The sequence below is a fragment of the Podarcis pityusensis genome (genome assembly GCF_964106645.2).
Source record: "Podarcis pityusensis genome assembly, chromosome: 5".
NCBI classification, from domain to species: Eukaryota; Metazoa; Chordata; class Lepidosauria; order Squamata; family Lacertidae; genus Podarcis; species Podarcis pityusensis.
The window spans coordinates 50,425,735-50,446,907 of record NC_138032.1 but is presented as its reverse complement, the minus strand read 5'-3'; the positions used below and the strand labels follow the sequence as shown (position 1 = coordinate 50,446,907).

Genomic DNA, 21,173 nt, shown 5'->3' with positions numbered 1-21,173 from the left:
GTAGTCCAGCAACCTACGGAGAGCACCAGGTTGAGGAAGTCTAGTTTAACCAGATGTTAAGGTGGCTGTAGACTAGAGAGTATAGTTAAGGCAACAAGGTGGTAAGTCAAGAAGCAGAGCTCCTAAGCAGGTCCTTTAAAAAACATGTATTGTTTGATTAAAAAGTATTTTCAGTTCTGTTCCCATTAGATGCCTGGTCTAAGCAGAAGCCCTGCCTTTTGATTATTATGCCACCCCTTAGTTGTGTGTTTCGTTGAAATTTATTTCTATCCCTTCATCTCTTGAGAAAGGGGAGCACAATAGTTGATAGTTTTTTCTGCTGCTGTGAAGTGATGGTAAACCCAAGTAACATGACAGTGCAACAGTCCCAATATAGCGTGCAATGTACAGAACATAAATGTAAAAACTCCTTTAATGTGGCCTAGGTTGGAAAGTGCAGGATTTTTTAAAACTGCATGATTCCTTTAGTGTTACGTTGTGCCTATTACTGCTGCGATACAGGAGATTGTGGAGTGTCTAGCAAAGAATTAATTGATATCTTAGAAACAGTGGTGGTCAGTTCTTGCATTCAAGCAGCTTATCTTGCCACTCTGAACTGCTTGGAGAAGAAAGGTGCTTTAAATTTTTTAAAAATAATAATTTTAATACTGCTAAGTATTAGACAGAATTACAAATGTGGTCATTATCTCCATTTTCCAAATGATGAAAATGGAATTCTGAAGTATAAAGGTGTCATTCAGGGAGGACAAGTGACAAATGCTTGAGTCCAGCCTATCTAGTCAGTTTCCCCTCGGCCATCAATCTCCAGGCAACCCAGTATTTTCACTGGGTTTTGCCTTCCGTTGCATAGTTGAATTGAAAACGGCAGCAGCTAGTGATTCTTCTTTTTCTGGAGTGCCTTTATGCAGTGTTACTGACACGCCACAGATTCCATCAAAATTTGGGCACATATTTTTTTTCTTTCAGTCAGAGAAAGTTAAGCATATTCTTCACTCTCTTTCACTGAAATGCTTCCCTGTGGCTGGATTATGCATGCTGGATAAGATCCCGCACACAGAGGAAGGCACAGACTACAATTGCCCATGATTACGTACCTTGTACTGTATTTTACCAGCTGCCACTGTGGAGGGCCCCAAACTTGGGAGAGAGATTTTGGAAGCATGCAGGGAGCTGCAACTTGAACAGGAGCTTAAATAGTTGTTTGTCTGAGCATAACAGCCACTTGCTCTGGCTTGGATCCTGGCCATAGTTTTTATCCTGTCAATGGGATCAATTTATTTGGCCGCTTTGATACTTTTGACTCCTACCTTTAGGATTAAGACAGTTAAGTCGAGTGTTAAGAGGTTTTCACAGTGTGATATAGGCACTTAGGTGTTCAGAGGATTTTGTATAATCAGAGTTTGTGATTGTTCTTGAGTTCTGGACAAATTCATTAGTCTCATGGGAATCTGCTTCAAATGGAACCTTGTGGATCTGAGAGCCAATTTTTAAGCTGTTTAGTCTATGTAATGTAATAACTTCTTATTGGTTGTGGTTGAATGTGTAATTAGCTGATTGAGACATCATCAGATTCAGAATCTGAACTTGAACCAGTTGGTATAACAAACATTAAACAAAAGATTAACTAACCCTCTGCACAAGGATATAGAAACCTGTGTGAGGCATCACACACAAATTCACAGCTCTAAGCCACACACTGTTGCCAGCACAAATGTTTAGGTTCAGTTTTTTAACATTAACTTCTGCCAGACAGAAGAATTTACCTAATGCTTCGTAAACCAATTTACTCAATGTTCTGCCTTGCTACTATAGAAATTTATTTAATTATTTAAAAGGATTTTTATTTCCGTGACTGCAGAAAAGAAATGTTTTGTAAAATGAGCAGTGAGATGCCCTGAGCCCAGCATTGGCCTGTTCCCAGCAGACTAATGTGAGTCCCATTTGTGGTTCAATGCTATGTTGACCCAGAGTTAAAAGGAAAGCTCAGTTTGGATGATAATATTTTTTTATGTTGCTGATGTAATATTTTTAGCAAATGTACAGTTTTACTAAGATGTGCAGAGAATAGGTCTGTTTGTGTCTAAGGCAGAAAGAACTATAATGGCTATTGTACTGAAAGAAAAAGTGGGAAGCCCCCCACAGCAAAATATTCAAGATGAGGTGTTGGAGAAACACTAATTTCCTTGGACAAATTAGTCTGAAGAGCAGTTCCATTGGTGTAAACAGCTTCACTACCTGTATGAGACCACCACAATCTATTTTTAAAACTGTTTGTGTGTCCTATTTTTTTTTTTAGATAGCAAAAAGTTGCAAATAAAAATGGAGCAAGCAAATGCCATTTTCATAATATGATCCAGCAAAAGGATCTGTACTGTGAGGCATGGCAAATTCCTGTTGAGATCAAGTGATGGGAGTTGAGCTGTTCCCATAGCTATTACTTTTACATTTGTGTTTTTATATTGTAAACCACCCTGTGATCCTCAGATGAAGGGCGGTATTGAAATTTAATTAATAATATAAACATTGTGATAAGGGTGAGCTGTTTCCCTTGGTTTGTGTTTTGAGGATAGCATAGAGAAATGCAGCAGACTCCTCAGTCTTCCCCCTTCTGACAGACGCAGCTTGAAGTAATTAGAAGGGAGGGAGACTCCTTAGTCGTAATCTTCTTCTCAGCAACTGATGCCTCTGGTTGCAACTGCTAAGCAGCCCACTGGCAAATAAAGGTGTGCGTGTTGTGTTCTTGCTATGACCTGCAGACATAGCAGCACCTTATCAGTGACCTCTGATCTTGTCAGGTCTCTTAAGCTGGCCGGATTGGAGCTTAGTCTCCATCTGGGAAGGAAGAAAGGTGAATAAAGCTTCAGATAATATCCCTAGTGATTGAGTGTGCAGCACTTTTATTCAGAGCGGCTCAGATCTGCCATTCTCCTGCATTTGGTTTCTATTTTCTCCTTAATCAAGATAAAATTGTGAGCAATTTACTCTCTTCCACTCCCTAAACAGTGAAAAAGCAAACATATACAATTTATCTGAAGGTATCTGAAGAAGTGTGCATGCACATGAAAGCTCATACCAATAACAAACTTAGTTGGTCTCTAAGGTGCTACTGGAAGGATTTTTTTAAATTTTGTTTCAACTATGGCAGACCAACACGGCTACCTACCTGTAATATATACAATTTATGTGAAGGCAATCTTACCCCTCCACCCACCTGTAACTTTTAGCAGGTGTAAACTCTGCAATTGTAATGCAGTCATACAAGGCTCTTTGATGCTGGACTGATGTGTGCTAAATCTAGTCTAGCATTAGAAATCTGCAGTAATTTGGGATGAGCTAAAATACTCCCTGTGTTTTGCCATTCTCCGTTATGTGTGATAAAAGCCCAGGGTGGCTGGGTGTTGTACGGGTGGGAGAGGAAGAGAACATTGGGTGTGAAACCCACTGATAGGCACTGGAACGCCTTCCAGCTGTTGTCACCTGGCTGCCACCATTATTTTCTCCATGGTGTGATAATACCAAAACTAACCAGCCATGAGTTACTACCACAGCAAAGTTTGTCCCACCTCCAAAATTTGCTATGAGTATCTTTCTTTGCAAACGCTTTAGATCTCCTCTGTACTATTCTACAAACACACCCAGCCATATACCCACATACTGCTATTCATAAAAAAGCAGAGTAGTTTACAACAATTATACCGAAAGCCATACAATAAAAACTTTTCTGAGTAAACAGGTTTAGGATTTTGCTGTTATTCTTTTATTTCCGTAATCACACTGAAAACCATTGTAAACACAACAACAGAGAATGAGTAAAAAGAGTGACCTTTACATGTTTTTTTTTGTTCAGGATGAGTGAACCAATGACCGCTATACATACTCTGGAGTAAGAGAGCATGCATTTGTCTTTTTATTGCATGCACATGGACCTACTGGTGATATGCAGCCAGTTCCAGGTATTTGCTGTGTATGTACCTGGTGATATAAATGTGTTTAACTGCCCCAGATTTGTTGATGTACACACAGTGTACACTCCTAATCCATAATGTTTGAAACAGTCTTAATTCCTACTGTTAATGTTCTTGGCTTGCTACTGCGAAAACACGGTCGGGGGGGGGGAGGGGAGGAGATTACTTTTAGCACCTATTTGCAAGGGAGGATATGCATGACATTTCAGAATTATTAGTATTGCCAGGTCCATGTGGCCGTATTTAACTAAATTGTTGTTCTAGTGGAAAGCAGCACAAAAGTCTCTACTAGCGCAACATTTGTTTGACATTGTGTGTTTGCGTTAGGGAGCTAGGTCAACTCTTCAGCAGTTTCAATAAAGGGTAGTATTATGTTTAAATTACACCCTAAAGCCAAAGCAAGGTGTCTGATCACTGGTGTGTTTTATTATTTGGATGATAGTAAAGCTCCTCTGGTTTCTTATGTACTTTTGCCCTGAAAGAAATCCCACATCATTGTAGGTGTCAGTTGTTGCTATGGTAATGCTTATAGACAATTGCTTTACACTAATGTCCACAAGAAGAGAAGAAATAAATACCTCTGCTGTGACCAGATGAGGTAAAATTAAGCACATTATTGCTAAGTGAAGCATGTTATTGAAGGTGGCAGGTTACTTTTCAGTGTTATTAAAGGTGTCAGGTCCTTTAGACTCTTTAACTCTTTCAGGTTCCTTGCTCAGCTTAGAATCATGTCTGCAAAATGCTCTGTAGGCTAATTTATGTCCTACACCATGCTCTTTCCCAGAACTAGTATTCCAGGGTTAACTCTGTGACCTATTCAAACTTTCAACATTTTATTTGTCTTACTGTCAAGCACTGCATTTTGAACCCCCCTTTTTCCTATCCTTGCAAGAAATCTATACATTTGTAACAAAATATAAACACTCACTTGTCTATGTATGCGGCTCTTAAGATACAAAACTGAATTGGTTCTTGTACTCAGTCTCAGAACAGGACCATAATGAGTTCAAATTGCAATGATTGCGTGGAACTTTAAAACAAAACAAAGCCAGACGAAATCTGCGGTAGGCTAGTAGCTTCAAACTAGTGGTGTGCTTCTAGAATTGCTATTTTACACTTCATTGCTCGCTCGAGGACAAAGCTGCAGGCTGTGCCAATTTGAAGGGGCCCTTGGCCAAGTGTCCTCTGCCTCTCTGTAGCAAGTTTACCGGCAGGGGGAGAGCTGCATGGTGGTGCAGCAGAGGAGAGGGAGGCAGCCATACATTGAGAAGAAACGTGCTTTAGAGGCTTTCTGGAGAAAGGGTGGTGGTGGTGGCTGTGCCTGGCTTGCTAAGTACTTTTCTGTAAAAGAAATTGTTGTTGTTGTTGTTGTTGTTGTTGTTAGAAGCATCAAGGTGATGTTGCTGTTGGCAGTGGTAGGCCTTCAAAGAACTGTGTGTCCCCAGGCATTTGTCCTACTATTCTGGGTGATGGTGCCAGGCCTTGGGCAACATTACACATTATGATTGTTTCCCGCAGTAGATAAGGTGAGGAAGAAAGAGATGCATCTAGGAAAACTGAACCTAGATAGGCATTTAAAGATGTGTGCGTGTGCAGGCACATTTTAATCACACACTTTACATGTTTGCTGTAGAAAACACCACTGTAGTACTACTGTTCCCTGCAGCAATCAAAACATGCTCTTTATAAGAGAAGTAAAAGTAAAATATACCTAAGCAAAAATGCTCAATTTACATTGTTTTATTTGTAGTACCCAACAGCTGAGGTCCAGGCTAAATGTAACATGGGAACACCATAGCTGGATCTCTTGAAAACTTTTCGTTTTGGAAAAAAAGGAGCCAGGGGGCTACCATGTTTTGTATCCTTTCCTCTCTGCATTTAGTAACAGCTCTTGCAGAGGGAAGTGGAGAACTTTGGAAGGAACTTAGAAGGGGATATTTTAAAGGTCTAACAGCCTATATATCCATGCTTTACTTTGCTGCATGTTTTGGGGTTCTCTCACCAAAGAGTACTTGCCTCAAACCTGGATTTGGGCATCCAAGGAATTTCCCTTTTTATTATACCTAGTATTTTATTCTTTAACCAAAATACAAAAAAACAACAACAAGATCTTGTAATGGATTTCTTGAACCGCATTTATTTTGGCCCTGAGTCTGAAGGGTTTTGATGGTGTATGTACTGTATCTCCAACAATGTTAGCAAATAGGAAGAACAAGATGAACACACCGGACACATGAAAACTGCATGGCCTCTGCATAGCTTAACTTCAGTGAAGGAAGGCTTTCTAAGCAGAAATTTTGTTTTGTTTCTCACTGTAATAAATATATGGATATAGAGATTAACTGTATTCCACCAGGATCCAGACCTAACTGTCTGAATTGATATTTGATATTTTTATATATAGAGATGTTGTTTGATATTTTTATATATAGAGATAGATATAGACATCTACACACATGCACACATAAATACATGCATACATACATATAGAATTGGGAATACAGGAGGATAGGAGAAGGACCAGTTTGCTCTTTTCTCCAGTTGGCTGCCACTCAGCTGGGTTGGGACTGGGGGCAAGATGGAACATGGCAGTGTTAATCCTTAGCACATGTGAAAAATGAGACTTGGCCACTCTGTGAGCAAAATGTTCCAGTCTTCAGCAGTTACCCTTACATGCCAACACTTCTTGAAGCGGAAAGTCTGTGATACTTGGTGAGAAAAACCTTTTGTGCAAGATCACCCCTAAGGGTTAATTCTTTTCATATGCAGACATGGTAATTTCCAAGGGGTTAATAGCACAGAAAGTTGTGGAGGCACCACTATGATGTTCTCCTTCAATATCCCAAATGCAGCAATATCTATAAAACAATAACTACTCAAACTAGTCTGCAATTTTTTAATGAAAGACTGGGTTATTGTTACAGGAGTCAGATTCTGTGAGCCTCAGGCTTGCATACTCCCTTCACCCTTCCTCCCCTCCACTGCATCCATTTATGATTAACCACATAAGTGTTGTTGTGATGCCTCAACCTGGACAAACTGCAGTTAGTCTTAACTATGCTTATCTAAATGAAGTCAACTCTAAACCAAAGTTTTATGAAGCTGCCTTATTTCAGCTAATGATACATAAGATGCATAACTGCAATGTAGGGTTAGACACAACACAGAACTGTGGTTAAATGCTGTTGGCAGTAAAAGCTTTTTGATCTGCTCCCAGCCATCCTGGAGAAGGAGAAAGTGCGGGGGTGGGGGGAGCATATGAGCCAGAGTCTTGTATAAGTAGCTATAAACCACTGTTTGTCGTTGCATTGGAACCAGCTTAGTATCTAAGAGCAAAAAGTTTCAATCCATCACCACATAGTGAGGTCCTAAAGCTATTCTTAGCAGTATAGTGAGCCACAGAAGTTGGAATGTTATCCTTCTGTTCCCAGGGTTTATCAGGGATCTGATAACAGAAGCCCAGCCTATACTGGTGAGGAAATACACACACACCCAATGCATTTTTTCCTGTGTGTCTCATCTATTCAAATAACAGATCTGGATAAATAAGGAATACAAGGAAAGCCAGATGATTTAATATCTGCCACAACTAACGGTGACTGCTTGTTAGATAAAATTTAAGGGTGACTGTACATTATCACTCTTTTGAGATGCACCATCCGTCTGTCCCTGTGTTAGCCTAATGCTGTGTTCCCTTTGAGATAATCTGTCCAAGGTTGCATGCCACCAATAGATGAGGCAGTGGTGCAGGGAAATGGAAAGAAAATTGGTAAGACTACAATTCCCCCCCCCCCTGCCAACCCAGGATCTGGATAACATTGGATAAGAGCACACTTAATTTATGCTACCCATTGTAATGCTGAACCATGGCTAAGGGTATATGGAAGATATGCCCTCGAAAGGGAAAGGACTTTGGGCATGGAGCACAGATTCCTGCAGCTTAATTGTAACCTCTTTTAGCAGAAAAAAAAGGCAGGCAAGCATTGCATATGTTGCTGGCCAAGTAGCAGGCTATTTCTCCTCCTCCTCCTCCTCCCTATTTTATATGCATTTAGAATTACCATACGTGTCCCATAGTTCCCAGATCCCAGAGCTAACCTCCTCCACTGAGAACAAGGTCATATATTCAGGGGTGATCCTTTATTCAAACATCCCAACCGAAGCTCTAACTACATGTTAAGGCAGTACAACTTACTGCTGCAATATGGGTTGGGCTGCATTTTTGTAAATGCTTCCCTGCCTTCATTCTGCCCCTTTCTATCTCCTTCCCACCTATGTTTCTCCCACCTGCAGAAAAACAGCTAGTGAGAAGCTGTTTCATCTGGAAAGCAAGGGCAGGAGAAGGATTCAGCACCTGTTCTGCTCTGGCTTCTTCTCCTATGCTCATTTCTTCAGTTTTACAGCAAGACAATTTTACCAGCATTTTCATGGTTGCATCTACATTGATGCTTGGAAAGTGACCACTTAAAAAACACTGCCACTGGAGCCTTTCCCAGTGCTAACCCTAGGCAGTAAATGCCCTGGATGCAACTCTGGTCTTGTTTTCTCTTGACTTTTATCTCTTCTTCCTATTCACTGACCTTGCTGCCCCCAAGATCCTCCCTTATCTACTCCCCTGCTTTTTCTTTCTTCTGCTATTACCACTTTATCTGCTTTTAGTTACTTAGAGGAAGGACTCCTGGGAGTCAAAACAAAGAGAGGAATCTGGGTGATAGATAGGAAACATGGGACAAGTAGCCATAAGCCCCTGGTTCAGCTTTCACTCTTGGGTACCTCAGTCCCAGTTTGGCTGTTTCCCCAAGAATTTAAAGAATCATGTCCTGTCTGTAACACACTTGGGCTGCAATCCTATGCATGCCTACTTGGGAGCAAGCCACATTGAGCATAGTAGGGCTTTCATCTGGGTAGAAAGCACAGAACAGTGTCTTGCTTATGATTGTAGTCCTAATCCATTCTGGCTGGGACTGAAGCAAAAGAGAGAGGCAGCGGCAAGAAGGATCTCTTAGTGTACCCTGAAAATGTTGAAACTACTTAGGCCAGTAAGCAGTAGATTATGTGAAATAGTCTTCAATTCCCTTATAGAAAATTACCATCATAAGGAGGAGAAGGTGTTAGGAAGAGAGCTGATGTAAGGTCTTAAAAAAACACAACCCTTGTATGCCAATAACACTTGTTGGCATCCGACTATCTTGGGAGACAATGGAAGAGTGCAACTTTGGGGGGGGGGGAGTGAAACCATTGGAGAGTTACAGTGTCTGCTGTGGCTGTAGAGACTGATATGGCAAAGATATTTTTTGTTACAGGTGGGGCAGATGAAGGCACCTGGTTTTTCTGCTACAGGTGCACCATGGTGTTTCTTCTCTCTGCGCTCCTCCTAGCGGTCAATCCTGCTCTGGTCATTGCTGTGGATACACGACCTGACTGTCTCCAGGCACTGCGGTCATCTGAAAGGGATTCCCATATGGCAGGGTTCACGTTGCCAGCTTTTATGTCACGTTTGCAGACATCTTTGTAATGCAGAGTTGGTCTGCCAACAGGCCTAGTGCCTGAAGCCATCTCCTCATACATCTCCTTGGGGACCCTGCCATCTTCCATTCTGTGTACATGGCCAAGTTAGTGTAGATGTCATTGAGAGTGAAGTGTGGACATGCTGGGAATGTGGGCTTCTGTCATGAGCTCACTGGCTAACTGCTTAGTGGAATCAGAGATGTGGAGAGCTTGCTGTACTTCCTAGTTTCCAAACCACTCCTGCTGCCTATGGTGGCCGACAAAGGAATCTTTCTGTCTGTTTGGCTTTCTGCTCTAAGATACGAAGGGAGCGTCTCGTTCAAGGAGACGGAGGAGGCTCTTTCAAGTGACAGCTGCCTGCTGTACTGTTTCTACCACTTGTGACTCCTGTCTCTGTTCGGGACTAGAGCACCTGATAGCTTGCTTCTGTTCCTCATCCACCATTATTTTCCCAGCCTTTTTCTTCTTCGTCTGGGGTGTGTCCTGTTTGGCACCACCATGAATCTGGATCCATGCTATCTGTATCTGCCTCATGCCCAGAAGCCTCCTGGGGTGGCGGTCTCTACCACCCCATTTTCATCTGACCAGTCCCTGACATCTTGGGAGAATACATCTTTGTTTGAGACTGTGTTCTGCCACGTGATGCCCAAAATCTTCCTGACACAGCACATATGCAAGGCATCGAGGTGATGCTTCTGGCAGGTGAGCCCATGACTCACTTCCATAAAGCAATGTGCTCAAAACAGAAGCCTGGTAGACCTTCATCTTGGTATTGGCCATTAGCATCACATTCTCCCATACCGTTTTGGAGCGGTGAGCCATTGCTGTAGCTGCCTTGCCCAGCTTGCCCAGCTCAGTGTCAATGATTATTGTGGGACCCAAGTAGACAAACTGTCTACTACCTTAAGTGTTTGGTCACCATTGTAGATGTGTAGAGTGCTGGCGATGTAGGACCAACCAAGGATGTTGGTCTTCATCTCTTCATCAGGCTGATGATGATGAGGACGAACTCCATGCAGGCGGGTAAAATGGCTGATGAGTCTCTGTATGCCAGTAATACTACAGACATGAAAAATCACCTTCATATTTATTTACAGGGCCTTTCTTAGCAGGTACACCTGTATATAAATCTGTACTTGAACTGTACAAAGGTATTTCCAGGAGATGTTCAAAAAGGAATTTTAGAATTCACTATGAAGGAAAAAGATGTGGAAGGAACCAAGTAAACAACAGTACAAAGAAGAAGAAAATCCCAGCATGTGTGGTTTTTGAAGCAAAATGCAGGTTTTTTAAAAAATTCCAAAATGATTTTTTTTTAAAGGCCTGTGTTTGATTGATATACTGCTGGCTGTGGGAATTACAGCACTGTAAGCTGTGTGTGGCAGAGAGTGGGGGCAGTTAGAATTCTGGTTAAAGAAATGTATGTTGCCCACAACACATGTTTCAAGCCTTTCCCCGGTAAGAGCTTTGTTGAAGGATGGAGCTTATTTTGTATTCCAGAAGATTGGGCAAACTCATCACTTTTTTGAGTCTGCTATGCAAAATCCAATGCAGTGCTTATTTCATTGGTTGGTTGTCTTCTGTGAACTTTGGAACAACTGCTTTAAACATTTTGGCGATCATGCCATCATCTTGCACCTGTTTCACTGTCTTATTCCATCCTGCACTTTATCAAATATACAAGTCCTGAAGCTTCTCTGTGATTGAATTTGTCCCTGAAAACTGGAAACCTATACTGTATACAGCCTTGCTGCAGCCTGTGCCGTCTCTGATTCTGTATTCATGTCAAGTTGCTTCTCAGTCTGACAGAGGGAACTAAATATATAAAAGTGTGTGTGTGTGTGTGTGTGTGTGTGTGTGTGTACACACCATTAAATCTTTTTCCATTTTGTTACTTGAAGCAGGTCCTGTGGCGTCTCTCACTTCTACTCTAGTATCTGTCACTTGGGGGAGTCCTGGCTTGCCAGCTCTGTTGTGCCTTGTCAGAAGACTGCAAGGTGGTGTCAATGACTGTGGATTAGCGACAGTGGAATTTTGCCTTCATTACTTAGAGGCTGCTAGTGTTGCTGTTTGCTGTGCAGTGTTGTTTTTTTCTTTATTTCTTCCTTTCTTTCCTGCCGCAGAAGGGGCAGAGTCCATTCCCTGGGAATGAGCTGCCATTAGGAAGAGTAAAGCAGACCGAAGGGGAGAGAGAGAGAGAGAGAGAGAGAGAGAGAGAGAGGGAGACGGCACCAAGCATTCCAGTTACGTCAGATCTGGTGGGAAAATAATACAGAGTACTTTGGAATAGGCTGCCTTCTGGGCAATTGCTTCTTCGTCTCTGCCAACTACTGCTGGAAAGATAGCACGAGTGTGTGTGTGTGTGTGTGTGTATGCATTTATAAAGCACCTCAATTAATCTGTGCTGCCTCTGCTACAAAGACGGTGTTCTGGCCATGGTGAAAGAAAAAGGTAATCCAGCCTTGCATATTCTTCTAGGTTAGGATTGAATTGGCTTGGCAAGTTACTGTGTCGGTCATGTTTGCTTTTCCATGTTGCTTTTCCATGCAAAAAAACTGATGTGCCTGATGGTTCCTGCTCACGTTTTACTGCTCATTTATTTATTTATGTTAACTTCAATGATTTCTAATGAGTGATTTGATTTAAAGTTAGACCTGATGCATTAGGTTCTCAAATTAAAGGTCTGTGGCTTTGATCCATTTTTTTTTTTTTTTTAATGTAGGCATGGGTTGTTTTTAGAATTGTACTTTGGTTGTTCTTAGCCCTGGCAAGTTTTGGAGTGTCTTTTAATGGACACCTTGGCATTATGCTTTGAAATGCCATCAAGTTGCATTTATGAAACCACACGCTTAAGTAGAATTGTCCCATCATTGAACTTCTCTAGAAAAATCAGTGGCAAAAGCTGGACCTCAGTTGCTTTAACAATCTCAGCCTAACCAGTATGTGTCAAGCTTCTTCTGGACAAGTGCTGCTAACAGATAGCTGTTTGAGAGGAAATGGCTTGAGTCACCCACCCGTAGGCTTCTGTATATTAACAGCACAAACTTGTGGGTGGAGTGTGTTTGGATAAGCTGCTCCTTTTAGCAAAGATGCCTCTGTGCCTCTTCCTGAAATAATTTGCAGTAGGTTCAGATTTAACAAGCGGGCTGATGATTTAAGTGGGTTATTGCACATTAATTCATTTCTGGGTTTTTTCCCTTGCTGTACAGTTATGTACATCTTGTATAATCCAGCTGGATTCTGACACAAGGAAGAGATTTAAGTGTAATGATGTTTAATGTATTTATTATTTATTTATTTATTGGATTTATAGTTCTCCTTTGCTCCAAGGACCTACATGGTTCCCCCACTTCTCATTTAATCCCCACAACAACCCTGTGAGGTAGGTTAGATAGGTTAGACTGAGAGACAGTGACTGGCTCAAGGTCATCCAGTGAGCTTTATGACCAAGCTCTCCTAGGTGCTAGTCCAACACTCTTAACCACTTCACCATTCTGGCTCCATACCGGTTTAAGTAGGTTAGGCCTGCTTCTGATGGTGTGGTGTGAAATTATGCATTTTCAGGCATACCTCTGCTTTGTCTTTTCTATGGAAAATAGATGTTTTAGGAAGCCAACCTGGCAGGTACCTGCCTGCCATGGAAAACCAAAATACTGGTTCTTTCCCGTGTTATATTGATAATGAATCTTAAGGTACAAGTGTGCAGTTCCATCCCTCCCCCAAAAAACCCAACAACAACCAGAAATAGCTTTTGGACATTAACATTTAATACAATGATAGTCAAAGTATTAGGAAAAATGATGTGGGGAAATCACATTAATTGGGAAAGCCACCATGAAACTATACAGGCGTCATTTCAACTAGAATATAAGTAGATCCAATGTAGTGCAATCTAGTTAATAGTAGCCCCCCCCCCAAAAAAAAACCACCACAACATTCTTTGTTACTTTCTGCCGTAGCCAGCTTTAATATGTACATAGGGAAATTTGGAAGCTGTGCTGCTGGAGTTCTGGTGACCTTAAAAGACACAGGTTTACAATGTTACTGATGCCATAGTTTTATTCCTTCACATGCACGCCCTGTTCAGTCAGATATTTGTTGATTTGGCCAAGTTTACTTGACTATGCTGTCCATTCTGCGTTGTATCCAAGGGCACCCTGCCCCTTCTATATGCAGGAGCAAGGGGGTGGGGATCAGCTTATGTGTTCTCATCAGTCTGTACCTGTCTTCCAAATAGCCACCTGTCAGTTGAGAATTAGGAGCTCCACTGAGGAATGCAACAGGGTGTTGGTGGGCATTCCAGCATGGTGATGTTTCCCTACTAAGTGGCAGGCCTCTGTTAGCAGCAAGTGCTTCTCTAGTGGAGGTCAGAAATGGGGTTATGTGGGTGATGAACAGACCTTCAGTAAGCAATAACCAGTTCACTTCAGTGGAGAGATACTGAAAGAATACAGCATGTTCAAATCCGTAATCGGCAGTTTCTGAGAGGGTGACCAGTTTGTAACTCTCTTAATAAGGCTGTCAGGTGACCCCTTTTATGCGGTTGCTTGCCCCATACTTAATACAGCAATAATTTGGTTTGGTTTTTTATTTTTTATTTGTAAACCTAGTGTAACTATGCACTCTTCTGCCAATATTCCTCATTTCTGAAGGCAGGAGAAAATTGAGCAGAACCCCAGACGGTTGACCAAAGTGCATAGGATAGGTTCAGGATGATATTATTATATGTGAGAAAGAAGCTCCAGCTCCAGCCTCGGCAGAGTGTGTTTCCTTTGTATTGCTCTGATAGCTGTGATTTTCCACCGGGGCAAAATGATGTAATTAAGAGAATGGTGTTTGTACAATGCCATATCGTCTGTAATTTCCTTAGCAACACACTGACTTTGTACACAAACTGGAATTTGACACAGCTAAATGGTACTGTGGCATCTGCAAATATGAGGAAATGTTGTCATTTTGCATGTCAGTGAGACCCTTGGAGTAAGAATCCAATCCTGTCAGCTGTTGTTATGATGCATAGGCAAACTTGCTCTAATAAAATTCTGTTGATTGAACCTGTTTGAAAAGGACTTTATTCTACATGTTATTGGAGCAAGAATTATTTTCTATTATTATTATTGTTGTTGTTGTTATTTTGCAATACATAAAATAAATGTCATGGAATAAAAATAAAAAGTGAGAATGTAATAAAGGGGGAAAAGGAAAGAAAGGAATACTATATCACTAGAGGAATTAACAATTGCAAAATATATTTATCTAATATATAGATATTATTATCAAAGTACAGATATATTTATTTTAACATACTATATTTTGTATAAACGGGTTCCAAATTTCAGTATACTTGTCCATGCAAAGTCTACGTCTATAAGCAATCCACTCATAAGTGGCAAAGGATTCTTAGGGGAAGCAATGTGCTTTAAATTTATTTTGTGTATGCATCGCTAATTAGCTGCCCATGTAGAAGAAAACATTTCTGTTCTTGTTGATCAACAGAAGCTTAATTTATGCTAAGCTTGTAAAGGTGCTGTTGTGGAGGTGAAATGAAGTCAGAGCAGGTTGCTGGTCAAAACTGCTTTTGAAACCTGTACTATGACAATTTTTCATTCTGATCTGCTGACCAGAAATGAGATAATAGCAGCTAGCTAGAAGAAGTATCTGTGCAGTTTCTGTTGCCCATCATCTTTCTGTAAGTCTTTGAGTTGCTTTTGTGTAAATTGTGACTAATAAATAGTAATAATAACACTTGGTTCAAGTGTTCACCCTTCTCAGAATTCTCTACAAACTTAGGAGGTTGCTTAGTTGAGAAACTGGGTGCGAACTTGGTTTTCTGGAGGCAGAAAGTTTGAAAAACACTGTACTATGCTAAATAAGTGGTGACGGCACTGCTTTTTCTTATACAAGGTCATTTCCCAGCTGCACCAGTTGTATCTGGGAAAGTCTGCCTGCTGTCCGCCACTTGAAGTGCTGATCTTAGCAAATGGATAATCCATCCGTGCTTGGATCATCAGCATTTTCTCACCCTGATTAGCTTGCTTACAACAGAGATCTAAAAGAGAATGCAAAGTCAACATTGCTGCAAATGAAGAATAAAATCCCAGCCGTTTTCCCTCTCTCCCTGAGTATATGATGGCATGACCAATAACTTTCGGGGTCAGTGTGTTTGCTTGGAATGCTGGTTTAGGATGTTCAATTAATGGCTTAAATTCAGACGGATTAAAAACAATACAGTTCACTTGAATTCAGATGGACTAAATGAGCAGTTGTCTTTTGCCAAGCTGCCTGAATGATGGTCTTTGGGGACAAATATGGAATGCTCAATACTTTTCTGGAAACAACATCAATCTGCAAGAGGGTGGAAGTGGATAGATAATATTTATAGTTCTATTTGAGTTTGTCTCTTAAAGAGAGGTTGGGGGGTTAGTTCTCTCTCATTTTGCAGACCAGTTCTAACTGAGATGCATGAGATGCATGAAAGCGCTTGCCACTTCAAAGGCTCCTGCACCAGGGCATAATATACAGTACATTCTTCTTCAACTGCTAGTTTTCTGAAATCATAGAAGAGCCTGACATGCAGGTGCTTCCACAAATATAATAAAACCTCCTTTCAGCGCCATGTTTCCCTGAGTGTTCGATTTTCTTGCAAAACTGCAGGGAAACTTGAGATGGGAGGAAAGTGTTTTTCTGCATTTCTGGATTGGTTTAAAGCAGGACTATCAAACATAAGGCTCAGGAGCCCAGTGTAACCTGGGCTTCTTTCACACAGCTGTTTATACAATTTCCCTGCCATTTTTCTAACAGTTATTTTGTGCATTATGTTAGACTTTCACATGACGTAAAAGTCAGTTCCAGAAAACTCATGGAATGGAATGGAATATTGTGCAAGATTAGTGCTCATTTCCATGTTATAAGGTTCCAGAGAAAATCTGTTTGCAGCCCCCTCAGCCTGAAAAATCCCAGGAGGTTTGCACATTTTATTCACCTTTTCCAGTTTCATGTTGCAGCTGCTGAGGTGACAAGTCATGAGGTGGAATGCTGAAAAGGTTAAGCCTGTAAAAATGGTGGAGTGTAGTGGGAGAAGGATGGCATGGAGGAATAACATATGTGAATGACATTTGCCGCAACATGGCGGTAAAGCAGTCAAGGTATGACTGGCGTGTGCAGTGTGAAAGAAATGTTAGAAAATGGGACAAAAGTGTGAACCTTATAATCAGTTAAACTAATGCAATGAACCCCACTTGTGAATGCAGCCCTACATACCCTCGTCATGCTCCATACAAATGACTGAAGAGTCTTCAGAGCTAGGAAAAGAATCCCTTAAGAGGGCAGTGAAGCAGTGGCTTGTCTTCTTGTGACTACCACTTGTAAACTCTGTTGGAAAATTGCAGCAGGTGGATGGGAGATTATTTTTTATCTGAGTAGATAAAAACAGTTATTTCTGAGATTTGTCCTGGAATATACAGTTTACATTTCCCTTTTTCATCTCTTTCTGCTCCCCTTTTAGTTAACAGCAATTTCATGTTTTCCTCTAGGCATGTGTTTCTTAACAGCATTGCGACACTGCAATCATTAAGAACAATTCTCTCTCTCTTGAGCGTGGAGATATGCTGATGTGTCACATACTATGTATAGCTTAGTAAGAGGAGCAGGAGTCTTGATAACTAGTATTGGAAAAAAATGGGATAGACAAAGTGAAGCAATAGAGGCCAGGCAATCTGCATTCTTTCTGTGACCAAGCTTCACATTGTGTGTAGATCAAAAGGAGTTTTGAAATATATATAAGATAGGATTAAGGAAGCCACGCTTCCTAAAAAGAAACAGTAATTCTGCACTGGGGGGGTTAGTGGTTGGAGGTAGAGATGGGAATTTGGAAACTGGAAACCGAAACATTCCAATGTGGGGGATTTTTGCATGATAAATTGATGTAAATTTCTGGAAATTCTTAGCAGTAAGTTGCACATTTTGAACCTGGACATTTCTGGGGTAAAGTGTTTTTCTTTTAAACATAAACCAGAGCTTTTTAAATTGTGAGGTATGCTAGCTTTCTCATGTGAATGTAAATACTGTATTATAAAGTGTTAGTCATAAATGTATCAGTGTTTCTGCTGTACCTATATAGATATGTTCACTGTTCTTGTGAGCCCCTCTGAGCACAGTTTAGGAAATAAATTATTATTTTATTATTAGTTATTAAATTTGTTAGTCGCTTTATTTTTCCCAAGGCAACTCAAGCTAGCTTAAACAGCCAAGCAAATAATTCTGATGATAATGATGGATCTAGAACTGTTTTTCATATTCAGTTGGAAGCCGCCCAGAGTGGCTGGGGAAACCCAGCCAGATGGGCGGGGTATAAATAATAAATTATTATTATTATTATTATAGAACAGGGTTTCCCAAACTTGGGTCACCTACAACTCCTACAACTCCCATCATCCCTAGCTAGCAGGACCGACGGTCATGGATGATGGGAATTGTAGTCCAAAAAACGGCTGGAAACCCAAGTTTAGGAAATCCTGATCTAGGTCCCATTGATTTTAATGGGATCCAGTTGTAATTAACTTAGTTTGGGTCCAACCGTAGATTATACAAATGATGCATGCTCAATCCTAGGTCTCTTCTCTTTCTTCCACAAAGTCTTATTTTTACAAAATATGTGATGTCAGATGACATCACTTTGTTGTGAGTTTTTTCTTTTTGCTCAAATTTCTTGGTTGCTGTGTGTTTGACAGTGAAGCTTACAGCTATATCACACATCTTGATGTAATGGATCTTCCTGATTATCTTTTTAGATAGTTGCTCTTTCAGGGATAATGAGCAACTCTAAAACAGCTTGAACTTTCTCATGTGGGAATTATGAATTCCGTCACTCACTTTAATCTAATTTTTTTTGAATTAGCATAGGACATATGGACCATATCGTTTTGAGGAAGTTCTGTTTCTATTTGGCTGCTTCCATTCTCCCCAATATGGAACTTCTAGCCACACAAACTGAACACTAAGCGCTTACCTGGCGCTTTCAGTGTAAAATTGATTCTCAGAGGTCAGTTTGACCTGCAGTGGATTTGATATGTGTGAAGAAATTTTAAAAATGCATTGCAGAGCCAGTGAGGAAAGGGCAAATGAGAGTCAAGGACATCAAAGCTCACTGAACATTCTTGCAAATAGTATGACAGAGACCAAGTATCTGACTGAAGGACTCCAGCTACTGGAAAGAAAACTGACTGTGTATCTCTAGAAACTTAATCACATATTACAACACTTCTGCAGAGAAGGTGCTGTGCAGGTAATGGTGTGTGATGATCCTACATACATGAAAAATGCTGTCTGTACCCACAGTGTTCATGTACACATGCTGTCAGTTTTCATGTACACATGCAGTAGCGTATGTGGATGTAGAATTGTTTATGTTATAGTGTAGATGCATGTGATGGGTTAAATTATTATGCAGATGTACCTTCCATGTAGAAATTCTGTATGTTATGAAGTAGCCTGACAGAAGCAAATTACCTTTGGAGTTCAAAGTGGTGGTAACTGGGGATCCATGTATGACTTATTCTGATAATGTGAGAGTAGAAGGCCATTCCATTTCCCCACCGTTTACTTAGCTTATAAGGTTAAGGTTAAAATGCAAATCTGATCATTCTACCTAGCAATTTTGTTCACTGAAAGTGAGTGGAAATGTGTAAGCAAAAGTGAGGAGATGCTTTATTTAGAGAAGTTGGTAGAATCTTTTGTTTCTGATGCAGAGTTTTTTGAACTTAGGAATATCAATATTGAAGGGAAAATGCTCTTAATTCAAATAAGAAGACAATTTTGCAACTAATGACACACATCCTCCAGGTGCATAGTATCCAAGACTGGTCCAAATCCCACTCAGACTTCTCCATGAGAATAAAAATACAATAATAATAAAATAAATAACTCATTAACTGGCTGTTGGATGGTCTCATAGAGGTGTGCTTTCCTGTCCTTATGGAAAGGTGTGCTTTTTATAGGTGAACATGATCAATTGCTAATTGCCATTTTACACCCTAGCATCTGAGCTTCTCTCCTGGGGGAATGACCTCAAGGGGTGGTATTTCTAAGAATATGAAGACATTACAATTGTAATGTACATAAAGCAGATTGGGTAGTATAAAGTGTACAGACTCAGGGAACAGAAAAAAATTATGTGTGTTATGAAATTCAGCTGGCTTCTAATAAGCATCTTACAAATTGCACCTGCTGCCTAAAATATGCTCAAAACGTTCTGCTTGCTTTGAAATTAAGGCTTCAAAGTTTCTTTCTTTCTTTCTTTCTTTCTAAAAGTAGCTTTGTTTATGTAAGTATAATATCCTCAGACAAATCATAGCTGTTAATATCTGTTCCAGAGCTGTACTTCTAAATATAGAAGATCCCAAATTCAATCCCTGGCATCTCCAGGTAGGGCTAGGAGAGATTCCTGCTTGAAATCATGGAGAGCTGCTGCCTGTCTGTGTAGATAGTGCTGAACTAGATGGATCAATAGTGTTACTTGGAATATGAATGCTTCCTATGTTCATCAAGCTGCTACAAGTAAATTTAGCTCATGCTTATTGTTCTGGGTAAAAAAGTGTGGCAGTGGTGTTTTGGTGGTGAGTCAGGATCTTTCTCAGAGTATGACTATGGAAGAGATTATACCATATGTATTTCTAATGAAACTATTAAAAGAAAAGAAAAAACCCCATATACTCCCAGTTTGTTTCCTATTTCAGCGCTGTGCATCTCCTTTCTGCTGCATGCAAGGTCACCTCTGTTATTAGAGAGCTTTACCATGTAATGTATATTTCCAGTGGGGCAAAGGTTTATTTTAAAAAATAGCTTCTTCCCAAGAAGCTGAATTCAGTTGCTGAGCTTCAATTTCAGGACTATGGGGAGTGTGGCTGGCCATGTAATTGCGACCATCAGATGTATTGGTCAGGATGTGGCTATGAGATACGCATGAGGCACAAATAGCAGTAATGCTACAAATACCAAAACTATATTTTGCCTCTGGAATTTGTATTTCAATCAGTGCAGGAGCACTACTTCTCTGTGAGGGGTAATGTGGAGAGGGCATATGTGTACAGGGAAGACATAGAAGGATTGTATAGAGAAACTCGTGAAGAAAATGTGTAGTCCTCATGGTTACAAATAGGGAATGTACAAAATACGACAGTGGTATGCAAGAATGTCTGAGCAAAAAAATGGGATAGATACAGGTTTCAAGAATTATAATGGTGTGCTTACAAAGGAATTTTAATTACCTCTGAATAGGCAACTCATTTCACACACATACTCAGTTTTTCTATACACATATTTGTTTCTTCTGTTGAAGTGAAATATTAGTATATTCAGATGAATTGGTCACAATAAACCTGTGAACCAGTGAGAAATATTTGAACGCCTCTGGAACCTCCCCTAACAGTTTTTTTTTTTTTTTTAATCTCTTATTTAGTTTCTAGGATTTCTGATCACCCTGACTCTCTGAAGGGGTTGGGCAGTGCAGGGCTAGGAAGTGAAGTGGAGAACTTTAGAATTGGAATCCCAAGCAATTTTCGTTCAATTTAGTATTGACTGTTGCTCAATGGAACTGGTAGGGCAGAAGGCAGGGAGCCCAACAGTAGGTGGAGCCAACAGACTGAATTTTGTCCCCATTCTCCTCTTCTGAGTTCTACAAGGGCAACACTCACTAAGGAGGAG

The 21,173-nt window shown here is 40.5% G+C and overlaps 1 protein-coding gene across 36 annotated transcripts in view; it reads left to right on the top strand.

Moving 5' to 3' along the window:
• The window catches only part of ABLIM1 (actin binding LIM protein 1), a 208,211-nt gene that overhangs the window by 75,160 nt on the left and 111,878 nt on the right, over positions 1–21,173 (top strand). The window contains exon 1 of one of the 36 annotated variants that reach the window (XM_081006006.1): positions 11,517–11,924. The exons of the other annotated variants lie outside the window; for them this stretch is intronic. Within the exon in view, the coding sequence (XP_080862132.1) occupies positions 11,909–11,924 (16 nt within the window). The 5' untranslated portion in view covers positions 11,517–11,908. Of the gene's footprint in view, positions 1–11,516; positions 11,925–21,173 lie in introns of those variants that run through there. 36 annotated transcript variants of the gene reach the window in all.